Source organism: Oculina patagonica, chromosome 1 (genome assembly GCF_052425735.1).
Source record: "Oculina patagonica isolate OP01 chromosome 1, crgOcupat, whole genome shotgun sequence".
Classification (NCBI taxonomy): Eukaryota; Metazoa; Cnidaria; class Anthozoa; order Scleractinia; family Oculinidae; genus Oculina; species Oculina patagonica.
In genome coordinates, this window is record NC_135758.1 from 32,593,887 (window position 1) to 32,610,206 (window position 16,320).

The 16,320-nt window shown below is 41.6% G+C and overlaps 1 protein-coding gene across 2 annotated transcripts in view; it reads right to left on the minus strand.

The window, feature by feature from the left end:
• The window catches only part of LOC144664801 (kinesin-like protein KIF14), a 60,403-nt gene extending 44,183 nt beyond the window's left edge, over positions 1-16,220 (minus strand). The window contains exons 1-13 of one of the 2 annotated variants that reach the window (XM_078526031.1): positions 15,330-16,220; positions 13,462-13,693; positions 12,795-12,817; positions 12,623-12,704; positions 12,329-12,427; positions 11,098-11,150; positions 10,829-10,859; positions 2,993-3,100; positions 2,109-2,252; positions 1,580-1,701; positions 1,139-1,241; positions 867-936; positions 193-331 (exon numbers count right to left, since the gene is read on the minus strand). In XM_078526031.1, the coding sequence (XP_078382157.1) occupies positions 193-331; positions 867-936; positions 1,139-1,241; positions 1,580-1,701; positions 2,109-2,252; positions 2,993-3,100; positions 10,829-10,859; positions 11,098-11,150; positions 12,329-12,427; positions 12,623-12,704; positions 12,795-12,817; positions 13,462-13,693; positions 15,330-16,090 (1,967 nt within the window). In that variant the 5' untranslated portion in view covers positions 16,091-16,220. The remainder of the gene's footprint in view (positions 1-192; positions 332-866; positions 937-1,138; positions 1,242-1,579; positions 1,702-2,108; positions 2,253-2,992; positions 3,101-10,828; positions 10,860-11,097; positions 11,151-12,328; positions 12,428-12,622; positions 12,705-12,794; positions 12,818-13,461; positions 13,694-15,329) is intronic. The other variant, XM_078526024.1, reaches the window with a different exon arrangement.
• Positions 16,221-16,320: the final 100 nt, after the last annotated feature.

Here is a 16,320-nt window from a genome sequence, read left to right on the forward strand (position 1 = left end):
TGTTAAAATGTCAAGAAGATAGAGTTGCTCTCAGGTATAGCCTCGAGCAACTCTTACACTTCTTTCGTGCTCTCCAAACTTCCCGCGTGCACCGTAACTCGATAGTGCACGCTAAAGCATGAACCGACTGTTAAACATTGGAAAAAACTTGGAAGAGATCCTACAATTTCCTGAACCACGCAGTTAACTCACCGAGTTGACTCAGCCAGAAGGTGCTGGGTTTCCTTCAGTTTCTCTCTCAGAAGAGCTACTTCTGCCAAAGCTATCGCACTTATTCCCTGGTTTCCCTCTCCATGAGAAAGTTTCAGTCTCTCGATCTCTGCTTTCAGCTCTGAAGAGAAAAGATATGAACTTCATAAAGGCTCGTTTTACTAACGACAGCAGAGCGTTACGATCTAGTGAAAATCAAATTGTAGCAAAGAGTTTCCGATTCCGCTTATAACTCCGCTGTGAAAACAAGATTGTCAAAATCGGAAGCAGAAAGAAAGTACTCGTAGGGCCTGAGAGCTTGCAGTGTGTTTGGTTTGTTCGTCCGCCTCTGCTAGGGACTCTGACCACTCTGACAATCTAGTTTTCACTGGATCAAAAGCGACAGAGTAGTAAGAGGAATCAGAAGAAAATGAAAACGTTCCGATTCTTCCGTCTCCAAGCTTATCACTCCGCTTACGACTCCGATTTTCAATTTTTTACTTGGTCATAAGCGCTCCTACGACTACGATTACGAGTCCGACTCGATCTGTTTCTAGTGAAAAGCAGCCTTCAGTGAAAAGTACTTTAATAACAACGCTTACGCAGAAAATCTACAATGATAAAATGCAAGTAATATTTAACAAAAGTTGTAACGTCTATTTTTTTTTTCAACAAACCTCTGATGATCTTTGCATTGGGGTCCTCGTTGATAACCGCTTTGTTGACAATTGTACGGGCTCTCTGAGCATATGTGAAAACAGTCAAGGAAAAAGCAAACACAAATGGCTTATCAAATGATTTAAAATTTGATAAGACAAACAGCTTTTAATTTTTATTTGAGAAGTATTCACAAAAAATAAACTCAAAATTCGATAAAGCACATATGGAATATTCAGGCATTGGAGGGATTTTCTTGGATCGGATTAGGGACACAAGCTGTTTGTAAAGGATATCGTAATGTACTCAGAGATTCTCCAAATGAAGTGCTTGCAGGACTGATATTTGCTATCATGGTTGTCTTGGAGTTGCCACCTAAACTGTCCTTTAGTAACCTGCAAAGGGAAATACATGTAATAGAGTTAGGTTCTGTCTTGTTCTTTGTGCAATATAGGAGCCGTGGTAGCCCAACGGTCAGTACGTAAGCCAGTACACTCTAGAGTCAAGAGGACTTGAACAAGGGGCTTTACTCGCACAATGCCTCCCTGGCCGATCCCTTTACCCTGCAAGGGTCTTATCGGCTAGGACCCCATCTCAGGGGAAGCACTGAACCAGCTGAACGTCTTGTGGTTCAGATAAAGAATATAAAGGTACTCGAATTTAATCTAATAATGATCAAATATTGGACACGTAATGAACAAAATGTCAGGCATCTTGTGTTAATTACCCTTACCATGTTAGAGTGGAATCTCTGTAGGGGATGTACATTTTCTTTTTATGGTGTGTTTCCCTGTCTGATAGTAGAGAGATGACTTTACCAAGGGTGTGCAATGACTTGTTTATACTGCCTCCCTCCTGGAATGCAAAAACAAAACTTCAACATGATTTCTCAGCACTTGGCAAAAAACCGTTTACATTTTTCGCCATCGCACTTCACACAGGATTAATACTCCTTTAAGCTTTTGAAATTCCATGACTTTCCATGGCTTTTTCCATGATTTTTCAAAGTTTTTGATGACCTAAATTTGACCATTTTCTTGGAAATTTTCAAAAATTGTCTCAGTTTCTGGTAATTTTTTTACCTTGTTTTTTGCGCAAAAAAACCTGCGCAATTTATTTGTACAATCAACATCAATTTCCATGGCATTCCATGGCCCATACATAAATTTCAGGACTTTCCAGGCCTGGAAAATGAAATTCTGAAACTCCATGACTTTCCAGGTTTTCAAAAACCCGTACGAACCCTGTTCACGTGTTGTTACCTTGAGTCTGAGTGCTGCTGTTTCTGCCGTCTTGATCACCTGATCATTTAACACTTGACTTGCTCTCTCACTTCCAGCCAAGTCAATCAGGTTAATTTTACTCGCTGTAGTCATTTGTGTCTCTGAGCCTTCAAATATTTCAGTCTACAAGCAAACGAAAGTGAGCTAGTTAGATTTTGTCTAGAGAAGTCCACTGAGTTTGCTAAGAAGTTATTTATCTCTCATTTAACTGTTTTTATAACATCCTTAAAAAAAAAAAATTACCGTATTTATTCGATTTAGCACCCTGGGCGCTTATTAAATTTTTGTACCTTGAGAGTGGGCGCTTATTCGAGGCTGGGCGCTTATTAAATTTTCACCATTTTAGCAAGCAGTAAGTTTATTTTGAAGATGTACTAAAGCAGAATTTTAACTGTTCATTGCATGTTTCTGTAAAATACTAAGAAAACTCGGTCTTCGAAAAAGTCTTTTAGAAGTACTTAGTCAACAACATTCAACCCAATTGTCACTAAGGTCAATACTCTTCTTGTACACTTCAGATTTTTTAGAGGAGTGGGGCGGGGTGGGCGCTTATTCGAGGCTGGGCGCTTATTAACTTTTCCTACCTATAGTGTGGGCGCTTATTCGAGGTGGGCGCTTAATCGAATAAATATGGTACTGTTGTGCAATATAATCCAAGTAAAGCTATACAATTTTTGACCATTTTCTTGCAATATGAGTTGAAAATCAGTGGTGTAACAAAGACAACATCCCAGAGATGGTGATTTTCTTTACATATCGATATTGTAAGGGAAAATATGTTTTGATTATTCTTAGAGTTTTAACGTTCAGTTGTTTGCTAACACAGGGACTTGACAATCACGTTTGACAGGTTTGCACATTACCTTTGTCTGCGTCATGATCATGGTGAAGACTGAGTGGGAACGACTGCTCTTGTCATTCATTCCTGTTGCAGCTGTTGCTCGGATGCTGTTTCCGACAGCCAGCCATGACTAAAATGATAACAGAATAAGTCACATTTTGAGGAAAAAATTGAATCCCTACATAATATCTGAAGACTTTTGTGCCTTATGAATAAATGATTAACGCCTGTAGAGCTTAGAGACTCCTTCACAGCCATTGTGTGGGCTCGTCTTAGAATGCTCCCCCCCCCCCCCCCACCACTGGTGGCTGCTTATACCTGAACCATATTCCTTTCCACAGTTTAGCCAATCACAACCTGGCTAACATAATTCTGAGCAAGTTGTGACAAAAGTTGCTGACTACACCAATCAAAAAGAGTATTTAACCATGACCCTTGTTTCAGTAAGGGTTTGATCATCTGTTTGTGCCAAGAAGTGCTGCATGATGACCCAAATAATGACTGCGAAGGAGATTAGGAGAGACTCAGTTCAGCTTTTTGCCAGGTTGACTTTGTTTTGGATATTAAATAATTATTTTTAATGTGTTGGAGTGCCGGTAGTAGGCAATACTGCCGATACACCAAATCCCCTCGGATATACACCCTGTTAAAGGAAATTTGGGAGGGTTCCCGCAGGGCAAAGAAAAATCTCTGACCCCGGCGGGATTTGAACCCACGACCTCCGGATTAGATCTACGGACGCTCTGACTTTGTTTTGGCCTGACTAACTGCCCCTGGGTCTTCGAGGATGATGTAGTATTTTCATTGGTATGTTCGCACCAAAATGGCCTCACGCGCTACATAAATTAGCACATTTCCACTCCTGAGACATTCGTTATTCCCCTGGGTATTTATTTTAGTATTTATACGCCCTCCCGACTTGAGATCGTTCTCATTTGCGTTCATGCCCCGAAAGGTTTCTTTTTAGTTCTCCTTTTTTGCTTCTCACTCGAACGTTTCCGTCGCTGAGCAATTTACCTTCATGGCCGAAGTTCCTGTACCTATTCCCGCGGACGTTTTGGAAGCCGCTCGTCCTGTTGTGCCCGCCGCGGCTGAAGCTCCTGCTGCCGTTGTTGCCGAAGCTCCTGTTGCTCGTGCTGCTGGCGAAAATCCTGCTCCACCCGCCGAAGAGGTAAGCTGGTTTCGTTTTTCTTCATATCGTTGTTGGCTGCTTTGCTGTATGGTTTTGTTAAATTTTGTAGCAAAAGCAAAGCTTGTTTTCCGTGGCTTTCTACTTTCTAGGCGTGTGTCGCCTTCTAGTTTACATTTACGGCGTGTGTCGCCTACAAATTCAGTATTTCATGGCGTGTGTCGCCTTCAAGTTAGTTTTATGGCGTGTGTCGCCTTTAAGTTAGTTTTATGGCGTGTGTCGCCTTCAAGTTAGTTTTGTGGCGTGTGTCGCCTTCAAGTTTGTTTTTTGGCGTGTGTCGCCTTCAAGTTTGTTTTTTGGCGTGTGTCGCCTTCAAGTTAGTTTCATGGCGTGTGTCGCCTTCAAGTTAGTTTTATGGCGTGTGTCGCCTTCAAGTTAGTTTTATGGCGTGTGTCGCCTTCAAGTTAGTTTTGTGGCGTGTGTCGCCTTCAAGTTAGTTTCATGGCGTGTGTCGCCTTCAAGTTAGTTTTATGGCGTGTGTCGCCTTCAAGTTAGTTTTATGGCGTGTGTCGCCTTCAAGTTAGTTTCATGGCGTGTGTCGCCTTCAAGTTAGTTTCATGGCCTGTGTCACCTAAATATAGTTTTCTTGCGTGTGTCGCCTTCAAATCTGTTCTCATGGCGTTTCTCGCCTTCTAGCTAGTTTTTATGGCGTGTGTCGCCTTCTAGTTAGTTTTCATGGCGTATGTCGTCCTTAATTCAGGCTAGTTTTTATGCGTGTGCCTCCGTCGAATATGGTTTTATAGGGTGTCGTTCCTTAGGTTAGTTTTCATCGCGTTTTTCGCCTTTTCAAAGCCTTTTTCGCTTGTTTTGTCTTTCAAGCTAGCTTTCTTTGCATTTTTCGCCTTTCAAGTAGGTTTTATGGCGTGTGTCGCCTCTCCAGTTTGTTTTCATATTAACAAATGTCTATTCTGCATGTCTTGTTTTCGGTCTTCTTTTAGTGTCGTTCGTCAACTTTCAAATTAGTTTTTGTGATGTGCCGCCTTTTTTCTATTGTTTTCTTACCGCGCGCGTCCCCAAGGACGCGTCGCCTATCATCCAGGTGTTTTGGCGTCACTGTTTTGGCAAATCAGACTTGTTTTACATGTTGCCCAAGTCTCGAAAGTTTCGCGTCGCGTCGCCTTTGAGCTATTTTTTCTCTGCGTATGTCCCGTTTTCTGGTTTAATGATTAATTTCCTGGCCGGCATTTGCCACCTCTGGTAGTTGTCATCGTTTGTATTATATTTTGCACAATGTATTTTATCCTTTGGGAAATTTGTCCGGTCTCACTACGTGTTGTTTGTATTGTGGACTATTTGTTTATACTCTTTTTTGTTATATTTTTGCTCGCACGTTACTTGCTGTCGGGCCTTGCCACTTCGTAGTTAGCGCGTTATTTTCCAAGGTGATAAAGTTTATCACAAGGAAATGTACAAGGAGTATTTTGTTGTCCGGCGTGTTTATGGCCGACTTATTTATTCCACGTTTACCTATTTGCTGCTCTTGTTCTTGCTATAGTTTTGTTGTAATTCATCAAGAAAATTTCTGCAGAGTTACGCGTGCAGCGCCGTCTGTTTTCATTACTATTGTAAAATGTTCAATTATGGTCTATGTTTTCTTGTGGGTTAACTTTGTTTTACTCACCCGCCTTTAATTAATTTTTTATCCTTTTCTTAGCCTGAGATGACTGTACGAGAGATACAGAACCAAATTTTAGAGCTTAAGAGAAACACCGCGACTGGCTCTGTCGCGGCGGCCCTCCTTTCCCTGCAACAAGAGCTTTCTAAGCCGCGTGCCGTGTTTGATCCCTATAAAGCACTCGCGGGATTGGAAACACTTGTTGACTTGGCCCGTGACAAAGCTGATGATAAGACAAAGCGTTTCAGTACTATTCTCCGCCAGTGCCGTCCCCTCCTCGGCAACCCGCAGTTCCAAAGCATCTTGTTGAAGTTGGTGGGAGACAAGGAAGACATTGAAGTTGCTAAAGCCATCCAAAAGTCCTTGCGTCCTCCTGGGTCGCCTTGGTACAATCGGCCTTATGTCGCTCCACAGGCACCGAGACCAGATTTTTCCCGCAGGCCTCCTAATTCCCGGTATGGTCCGCGTCCGCTGCAGCCAACCTGCTTCAATTGTCGCCAGAGGGGCCATATTGCTCGATTTTGTCCTAATAATTAAACTCTTGTAGAGTTTCTTTCTTTTGCAATAAATATTGATGGTCTTGGCTGAAATGTATTGTATTTTTGTATTTTTATTTTTTTTATTTATTTATTTATTTATTTATTTTTTTTTTCGCTTTTGGTTTCTTCCGCTATCAATTTGGTCGATCTGGGACGGGTTTTCTAAACAATACCCGATACTCTGTCTATGACGGGGTCCCTGGATCGGCCTGGTTGGTGGCTCCCCTTTTCCACATTTATTTGTTTTCGTGGTCATTTACTTCCCGTTTTTTCTTTTCATCTTGCTCGCTCAGGCGTCGTCACAGCCGTTCGATCTCTTGTTGAAAAATGCCCAAGAATCTGTTAGATCTACTCCTATTTGGTGCAATTGGAAAGGGGAGCCCTCCAACTGGGCCGGTCCACTCCCGTCCATCCAGATGGTGGCTTCCGGAAAGGTCCACGCTTCACCAGATTTGCTGCGTTTTCCCGACCCCTCGTTTTTTATCCCGGGATTCATCCATCGTAGACTTCCTATTTGGTCTGCGATTCTTCATGATTCCCCCAACAGTTCGGCATTTCTTCGTTACTTGGAGTTTGGTGTGGATGTAAGAGAGTTTTTCGTCGAGTTTAAGGGTTCTTTCCAAGGTCGATTTTATCACAGCCCTTCACCTCCCAGTGCCTATTTTCCAAACAGTAGAAGTTGTCAAGACTTTTTCGAGTTTATCTCGGAAACTATTCTAGAAAGGGTAGCCAATGGATCCCTGTCAGTCTGGGGTAAAGTAGGAGAAGTATCACCACCCTACTTGGTCATGCCAATAACCGTCGAACCATCTAAACCCCGTATGTGCCATGATGAGAGATTCCTAAATCTTTGGATCAAAGATCTCCCTTTCTCTTTGGATCTCATCACTGACCTCCCTCGTTATGTACACAAGGGGGATTATCAAACAACTTGCGATGATAAAAGTGGCTATGACCATGTCCGACTCACAGCAGATAGCAGGACCTACTTTGGCCTACAGTGGAATGGCTGGTATTTTGTTTTCAACACACTCCCCTTTGGATGGAAAGCTAGTGCGTACCTGTATCATTCTATCGGTTTGATCGCTACCAGCTACATTCGTTCTCATGGTGTCCCGTGTTCCCAATATATCGACGACCGTCATTTTGGTCAACTTCAAATTCAGCAAAACGCCCCTCTCTGTTCGTGGTCTGATTTTCAACGCGCTCAAGCAGCCCTTTATATCGCTTGTTACATCCTCATCGATCTCGGCTACTTTATTGGCCTTAAAAAGTCGTCCCTTATCCCTACACAAACGCCGATCTTTCTTGGTTATGTCATTGACTCTATTAAAACCGCGTTTTTGATGCCCCTCGATAAGAAAGTTAAATTTGCTTCCCTCAGAGAGGATTTACTTAGCCACAAGACGGTATCTCTGAAATCCCTGCAGAAGTTTGTTGGCAAGATAAATTCATTCACTCTCGTCGTCCCTGCCGCCAGGTTATATTCTCGCGTGGCCTGTCACGCTATGTCAAAGGCACTCAAGTCTCCAAGAGCAATCCCTGTTTCACACGACTTAAGGAAAGAGTTTGAACACTGGCGTTTCCTGGATTCCTGGTCCGGTTTCTTGCCATGGAAAGATGAGAAACATTTCCAATTAAATGCTTTCTCTGATGCTTCAGGCTCTGGTTGGGGCGGTGTCCTGCGCTTGCCTGGCCAACCTCAACAAGAATTTAATGGTCACTGGGAACTTACTGAGATTGATCTTCCCATCGTTGTTAAGGAAGCTCTGGCTCTCTTGTTTGTTTTGCGAAGAGTGGCTCATCTGATCTCAAACGCTAGGGTTGATTGCTTTGTGGATAGTGCTCCCCTGGTTGCTTGCTGGAAAAAAGATGGTTCTCGCAATTCCCACATCAACAACGTTCTTAAAGAAGTCTTCCACTTGACGTTATCTGCTAATTTGCACGTCATCTTACACTTTGTCACTTCTCAAGAAAATCCAGCTGATTCTCCTTCCCGCATTCCCTTAGATCGGGAATGCATGCTGAGCCCAGCATCTTGGCAATCCATTCAGCGAGCATTCGGTCCGCACACCATCGACCTTATGGCTACTTCCGATAATGTCCAGAAAGACCTATCTGGTCGAGCGCTTCCCTTCTTCGCACCATCATCCTCGCCGCAGGCGCTTGGGGTAAATGTTTTCTCACAAGTAATGGTTCCATCATTCAACGCATATGTGTTTCCTCCCTTTGTGCTTGTTGGCCCCCTGATTAGATTTCTCGCCACTCAGGGCTGTTCTTACACCATCGTTGTACCCGACCTTCGTCCCAGAAAGTATTGGTGGCCGCTTATCGTTTCTTCATGCATAGCCTCATTCAAGCTTGGGTCTAAAGGGGATCGTAACATTTTGCTTTTCCCGTCTTGCTCCAACACCAGCATGGAAACTAGACCACTTCAATGAGATTTGTGGGCTTTCCGTATTTGCCCAGTTTGAACTTTGGTACATTTAAGAACAATACTTTGTATTCGACTTACACTCCGAACTTTGGCCCTGGTTATTTCGTTTTATATTAGTTATCTGTTTTGTATTGGTTTATAAAAGCATTTAAGTCCATTCGTCTTTGCATTTCTTTTACCTCTCCTTAGTCCTTCGCAAGTGTTCCACGCATTTGGAAACCTGCCTCCTTGTGCCCTGATTGCTGTTACGCCAATGACTTTGGCTTTAACTTCTGCCAATATTGTGGGTATCAAGCCGCTCCAATTTCGTGTTCTACTAGTACCTTCAGAGTTTCCCTTGTTCTGCCTGCCATCGATCGGAGAATCTCCTCACTTCAATCAGTTAGAGCTGCCAAACCTTATGAAAAACAGAAGTGCAGGTTGCAGTTAGAACTAGAGTCCTTTCTGTCCTCCCTTCCAAGCCCCAAGACCCTTACCTCTGCCTCCCCAAGAGACGTCATTAGATTTCTCGTGTGGAAAGATTCTAAGGGGAAGACCAAGATTTACACACCAAGCTGTCCTAAGTTCGGCTCTCATTCCAAACAGAAATGTAGCTGCCCCTCCAGATTGGCCGCTGGTACGGTTGATAGCACGATTGGAAAATTGCGTTCCATTTTTAATTCCATTGGCCGATCAGGCGATTGGTCGGGCATATCCCCTGGTAACCCTGCGGCTCATCCGTCCGTCAAAGAATACCTGACCTCCATCTCCGAGGAACAAGCAAAAGCAAGGGTTTCTCCTCGCCAAGCCGTGCCATTTTTCTTCGACAAGTTCATTAAACTGTGTACTTATCTTCGCAACCGAGCATTTTTACCATCTATATCCCCACTGGAAAGATACATCGTCAGTCGTGATTTAGCTTTCTCCTGTCTGGATTTCTACTCTGGTGACAGAGCTTCTGATCTTGGTCGTGTTTATACTAAAGAGGTTCTCCTACTCCCTGATAAGCAAGGTTTATTGTTTCATCACAAGTTTGGAAAAACGCTCCGCGGAAAAGACTCTAATGTTTTCGCTGTTAAAGCATGTCCCCATGACGGTGTGGTTTGCCCCGTCATAAATCTCTCCACGTACGTCAAGTTGGCTGATCTTATGAACATCAATATTCGAGAAGGCTTTTTGTTCCGCGCTACCGAACCGAAGGGCGGCGTATCTTCCAAGCCTTTCGTGGGATCAACTGTAGCTAACCGTCTGCGCCTCCACCTTACGGCTCTTAATATTAATGAGGGTGAAACTATGCACAGTTTTAGGAGTGGCTGTTCCATAACCCTGTCCCTTCTTGGGGCGTCAGATGATCAAGTAGCTAGACATGTCGGTTGGAAAAGCATTCAAACAGCACAATATTATTCCCAAGTACCGAAAGTCATGGATCTGTCTCTTCCAGCTTCTCTTCTCGCTCAAGGCTCAGTCAAAGGGACGAATAATGTTTGTCATGCAGAATCGCTAGGGGCTGAGTTCCGTGCTCGTAATAATCTTGAGGGGTTATCCCTCGCGTTCCCTTGATGTATTGATATTAAAACAACACCTTTCAAGAGTTGAGCGTCTGAGATTGGGAGGAATGTGGGTTTTTTCGGGGTATGTTGGCCTATCAGCAGCGATTTGTGCTTGGGTAAGAAATTATTTTCGCCCCATATCTTAGTATCCCGCGTGTGCCATAGAGGTGCAGCATGACAATGAAAATTTTTCTACTATTTTCATTGGTATGTTCGCACCAAAATGGCCTCACGCGCTACATAAATTAGCACATTTCCACTCCTGAGACATTCGTTATTCCCCTGGGTATTTATTTTAGTATTTATACGCCCTCCCGACTTGAGATCGTTCTCATTTGCGTTCATGCCCCGAAAGGTTTCTTTAGAGGACTCCTTTTTTGTCCCTCCCCCTCCCCTCAGCGACGGAAACCTCCAGCATGCTGCACTTCTTCGCATGCGCGGAAATTATTTTCGCCCCATATCTTAGTATCCCGCGTGTGCCATAGAGGTGCAGCATGACAATGAAAATTTTTCTACTATATTGACAACAATAATTTATCTTTTTCTCACCTCAACATCAGCATATGAACTTGCAGTGTATCTAAAGAAGAAACAAATAAAATAAAAATTTTAAAACATTTTACCAGAAGGGTTGCATTGTTCCAATTAATTTTGCAAAATACCCCAAATTGGAAGTAGTGAAAGTAATGAAGAAGAAATTGGAAAATACAGGATATTAACTGGAGACCTTGAACATATCTGAGTAAGTCCACAAGCACATTACATTCTACATTCTGGTAAGATTATTGTTTTGAAACACACATGCACAGTGTACTCACGTGGACAGATCTTGAACAAATGGACCCAGGATTGGATGCTCTCTGACCCTCAGCTACAATAAAAGAAATGAAATGAAAAAATTATACTGTTATGTACAGCTTCACTTTTAAAATCAGTCGGACTCACAGTTCGACCTCCAAACCTCATATTGAAACTTATAAGCAGTGCACTAGCACCAAAGCTGTTTAAAAATCTGGGTTCATAGCATGGTCCCACATTTGAGTGAGATTTGGATAAAAATTCTCCAACTCAGTAAAGATAGTGTACAAAGGAAGTCTTGCCTAATAGCCCAGGTCTAGTGGATTTTTCTGTCAAGCTAGTGGATTTTATCAAATTTGCCCAATGGGCAAGTTACATTTTTGGACTTTTGTGTTGATAGATGAAAGCCTTTGGGCTAGCACACCGCACAGGGGGGGGGGGGGGGGGGGGTACTCCGGCTTGTAAATGACGGGGATGATCGAAGGATTTTTTTGGGTTGGAAAATTTGCCAAGTATTTTTTTGGGTGACTTGATTTAAATAGGGGATTTTTGGGGGGTATTAAAAACGAACTAAAGTGCCTTGGTGTAATTATGGTATGATGAAAACACGAGCATTCAATTTTTTATGATTTTCTTTGTGTTATATTATTGCCCCTCTTGGCAATTTAGGAGTAATTTGACAAGGGATTTTTTGGGGGGGTTATTTTTGGTCAAGGGATTTTTTGGGTAATGTCGAAAGACTTACCGGTAGGGATTTTTTTGGGTCCTGATTTTTGCCTCCATTCGATCATCCCCGTTATTTACAAGCCGAAGTACCCCCCCCCCTCCCCCTGGGGCACACAGTAGTTCCAATCTGCCCAAAGGGCCAGCTGGAAAAAACATTTTCTTTGCACCAAAAAACTGAGACTGGATGAGGTAATAATATTTGGAATGCTGTATTCATAGCAGTCCTAAGTTCAACTCCTCCACTATAATATATACCGGTATACTTAATATATGGCACCATGGGTGGATTAGGAGTGGATGGGGCAAGGAGGCCACCATCCCCTTTTCTCTTGGATTCGTTTAAAAAAAATCTACAACCAACCCTCTTTCAAGTGGTATTGTTTAATCTGGCCTGTGTTGTGGGTATTGGGAAAGGCTGTGCTCTCAACCAATTTTTTCCATCCCCCTCCCCCTTGAGATTTTTTTTGAATCTGCCCTGATCACCAGCGAGATAAAGTGACAAAGCAATAAAAAATATTGATTTACCTGAACTTTTTTGCTGTCTTTCTTCTTACTGGGTGCCAACAAATCATGAATCTTCTCATTGTAGATTTCAAAGTAACTTATTTCCACTGTGAACTGCAGCTGTAATAGTGAAAAAAATCACGGTCTTAATACTGACAAATCTTCATACATTTCTTATAAAGCACACATTACAGGAATCTTCTGGAAATAAATGACCTTACACATGTAGATGCCTTATTTTAAAAGTTGAGGAGCACAGAGCATAATTTCCAATGACCTTCTAGTGATTATAGAAATTAACAGTTATTCAATCACCTCATCCCAACATTTGATCCTCTCAAACAGTTCTTCGCAGAATCTTGGCAAAACACCGAGTTCATCTCCCTGGCCCATGATACTAAAATTGCACAGAAAGAGATTAATTAATTACCGGGTAAATGGTTAAATTAAATGTTTAAATTAATTTTGAATGATTAATGTGCATTACCTGTATGACTTCCCTGATCCTGTCTGAAAGAGAAAAAAGTGTAGAGTTAAATTGCTATACAAGAAATTATGTAAACCTGTGCTTATCAACACAATCCTCTGTTCAAAGCTGTTAACAGTCAGAGGAACTTTTATGACAGCACTGTGGGCATATCTAGAACTCTCTAGACTACTTACTTAATCTTTGTAATTCTGTATGTGTTTTTAAATGTCACCTTATTAGTCAATTGTTAAATAACTTTCTGATTCTTCAAGATTTTATTGTTTCCCGCTATTTACACCCGCTTGCAGTGTTACGTGCATAGCCACTTTCTGTTGACAACCATCTTTCGACATGCTTAACAAACAAAATGGATCCAAATCCACCAATCACAGTCCACTTGCATGACCTTCTGACCTTGTGTGCTCATTTGCATAAAACCAACACCGGTATGCATTGGTTTTGATTGGCTCATTTCAAACAGCACGCCGAAAGACGATGTCGAAAAATGAATGTAGAAAGATAGCTATGCATGTAACTCTGAAAGTGGGTGTACATTATATTTGATTGCAGAGAGCTGTCTAAATAGTCACTGTTATATGAAATGACTATAGCTTGAAATTAATTGAATTGGTTTGAAAAAAATGTTAAACCACAACACTTCAATCTATTAATACTAAAGAATTACCTGGCCATAAGCAAACAGACAGGTGTTGTAGCCTTCAAATGCGCTATTCAGAAGAGGACGTCCCATCATTTCATACAGCTTCTCTTGTCCGACGTATTGAGGGTCCTTAGGATCACATGACCAAATGGAGTAGTCATATACAAACTCATATTCCATTCCAGCATCTGATGTGATTATAGTCTCATTTTCCTTCATCGAAATACACAGCTTCACATGTGGATCACTCTCTTCTCTGTGGAGTATAAGGAAAGAAATGATATTGGTCAGCTAATCTGTTTGGTGTAAAGCTAAGAAATACACCAGCATGATCTTTAAATTAAAGGCGCTGGGCAAAACGTTTTTTTTTTTATCATTTGTGCAAAACTTGGCTATGGTCCCAAGCAGGCTTTAAAGGGACATGGTCAGCGTTCACGTTTTGAAAAAAGTCCACCTTAACCCGAAACCAAAATACGCGTAGAGAACCTTCAGAAATCTGCTTCAATCTTCAGTGTTTTTTTTTTTCTTCTAAATTTTCCCATTTAGTGAAACACTGGAAAGATTGAAGCAGATTTCTGAAGGTTTGTTTTGAAAAAAAGTCCACAGTGGTCTTTTTTCAAAACATGAAAACTAGTGTCCAGGTCAGCACGGTAAGAACGCTGACCATGTCCCTTTAAGCTAGGTGGGAGTCCAGGAGTCCTATGAACAGCCACTTTTTAGAGAAAATTAATATGAATAACTGTATACAGAGGTTTTCTTAGCAAATTTGGAAATCTTTACACACCTTTGCACTCATTACTGCAGAAAAACCCCTTGCATGCTCCTCATGCCATCCGATGAGAACAAAGTCAGGCCTTATAAAAATTTTGGACTCTCACTTTTTAAATCCTGGCTAGAAGCCTGGTCCCAAGTCAAGGGGGAAACTAAAAAATTGTGGTCCTTTTATTTTTCATTTTATTATTTTTCTCACCTGCAGTTCTCTAGCGAGGCTTATAATTTAATCATTTCATTTGTTCATTGCAAGAAATGTCAATTACTATTCATAATTAATTATATTTGGGATATAAAATCATTGAATGCTTTGTAGCAGCACACTTTGCTTATTAATATAGATGAGAACCATACTGATTCATTTGTACAGCTGAGTTATAAATAATAAACCTAGTATGTTTCAGCTTGTGATTGCAAATGGAGAAAACACTACGTATGAATAACTACCCTTAATAATGCTAAGCATTCCATTTACATATAGCACCAAAGAGCTAAATCAACCATTAATCTCTTTTATTGATTCTTGGATTATCTATAAATCTTTATGGAAAGGAACAAAAGGGTTGATCACATACAATGGACACAAATGAATTAATGAGGCTTTAATTAAGTCGTCATTGGGAAAGAATGTAAATTGTGTAAACAAACTTCTTCGATGTCAGAGTTCTAAGTTTATATGTATAATCCTTCGAACGTGTCATCGGCATCGTTCTTTCTTTGCGGAAGTAGGAAAGCAAGGATTTGCTTAGTTTATAACCATTTGGATTTTGTTTTATAAACAAGTAATCCAATATTGCATTACGGTTATGTCACACACCACCGTCAAAGCGTGTTGTATTGTTTCCAATGTACAGAAAGAAAAAATGCCAAATTTCCCGTCATCGAAACGCTGTTTGGGCAAACATTTATCAATTTGAAATCAATCACTGCACAATGATTTTGGATAAAACAACTTCACGATCAGCTGATGATCAATATCAAGTGTAGAATTTGGCGCATTGCGTATTGTAAAATACCACACAACAACAAACAACTCTATTAGTGGTCAAAAGGTTTGTTTTCTGTTGCAGTCAGAGTAAGTCAGCCGTTATCGTGTTATCACACAAAACGTATCACATTACCTTGGCAAGAAAGGTCGAACTCTCACACCAACCCGTACGCTCGATCCCTCGCCGTCATCGCCGCAAAACGGTTGTTGTGGTGTTGTTGAAACAGACGGCGTTCCAGCCATCTTTGCTTGCAAAACGCCGGGTGCGATTTTGTTCTCAGCATTCTTAGGTGTCATAGAGCCCTTCATTAATTCAATATTATTATTCTGTAGCAAACCAGACTGCAGTTTATTGATTTTCAAAGAATATTCTTCATTGTGTTTAGAAGATGAAGGATCATCCGCGGTATTCGTGATCAGATGTTCCTCAATGAAATGCGGCGTCATTGGTAGAACGCGTGCGATCTTTTTCTCGGTACTCACTGAATCTTCATTTATATCGTTTCCTTCCATTGCCGTGGTTTTTTGAGAGCCATTAGAAAATTTATCAATAATATCTGCCACCATTGGTCCGACGGTTGCCTTCCGCGTTGCTCGAGGAGAGTTAAAAGGTGAGCTCGTATTGGAACCACTCTCGCTCGACGATAGATCTTTCCTTCTGGAAAACAACTCCGATGGAACCTTCGAATTCATGATCGGGCCGTTCTTATGCTGCTGCTGCTGCGAGGTGCAGTTTCTGTCCTTTATCACGTCAACGCATGCAGAGTCAAAATCAGTTCTCTTGGAGATAGTTGACTTCGGCGTCGTTGTAACTATGCGATCAACGCTTGCCGCTCTGCTAAGAGGAATGTTCGGCAGTGCGCGCTTCCCTCTTGCTTTTGTCGGGGTAGACATATTTCACATTTCAAATAAAGAAATCCAAAATAGAAAGGCAACAATTACCAATGTACACCATAATCTATCAAGTTTCAAAATAACGAACGTATCGGAACCAGCGCAATCGATTGATCATCACGAAAATAAATTCCAAAGATTTTGAAAGATGATCCACCGACTCCGAGATAGAACAACCAATCATGTGTCAAGAACTATGCACGTGATAATTTCAAGATCCCGCGGGAATT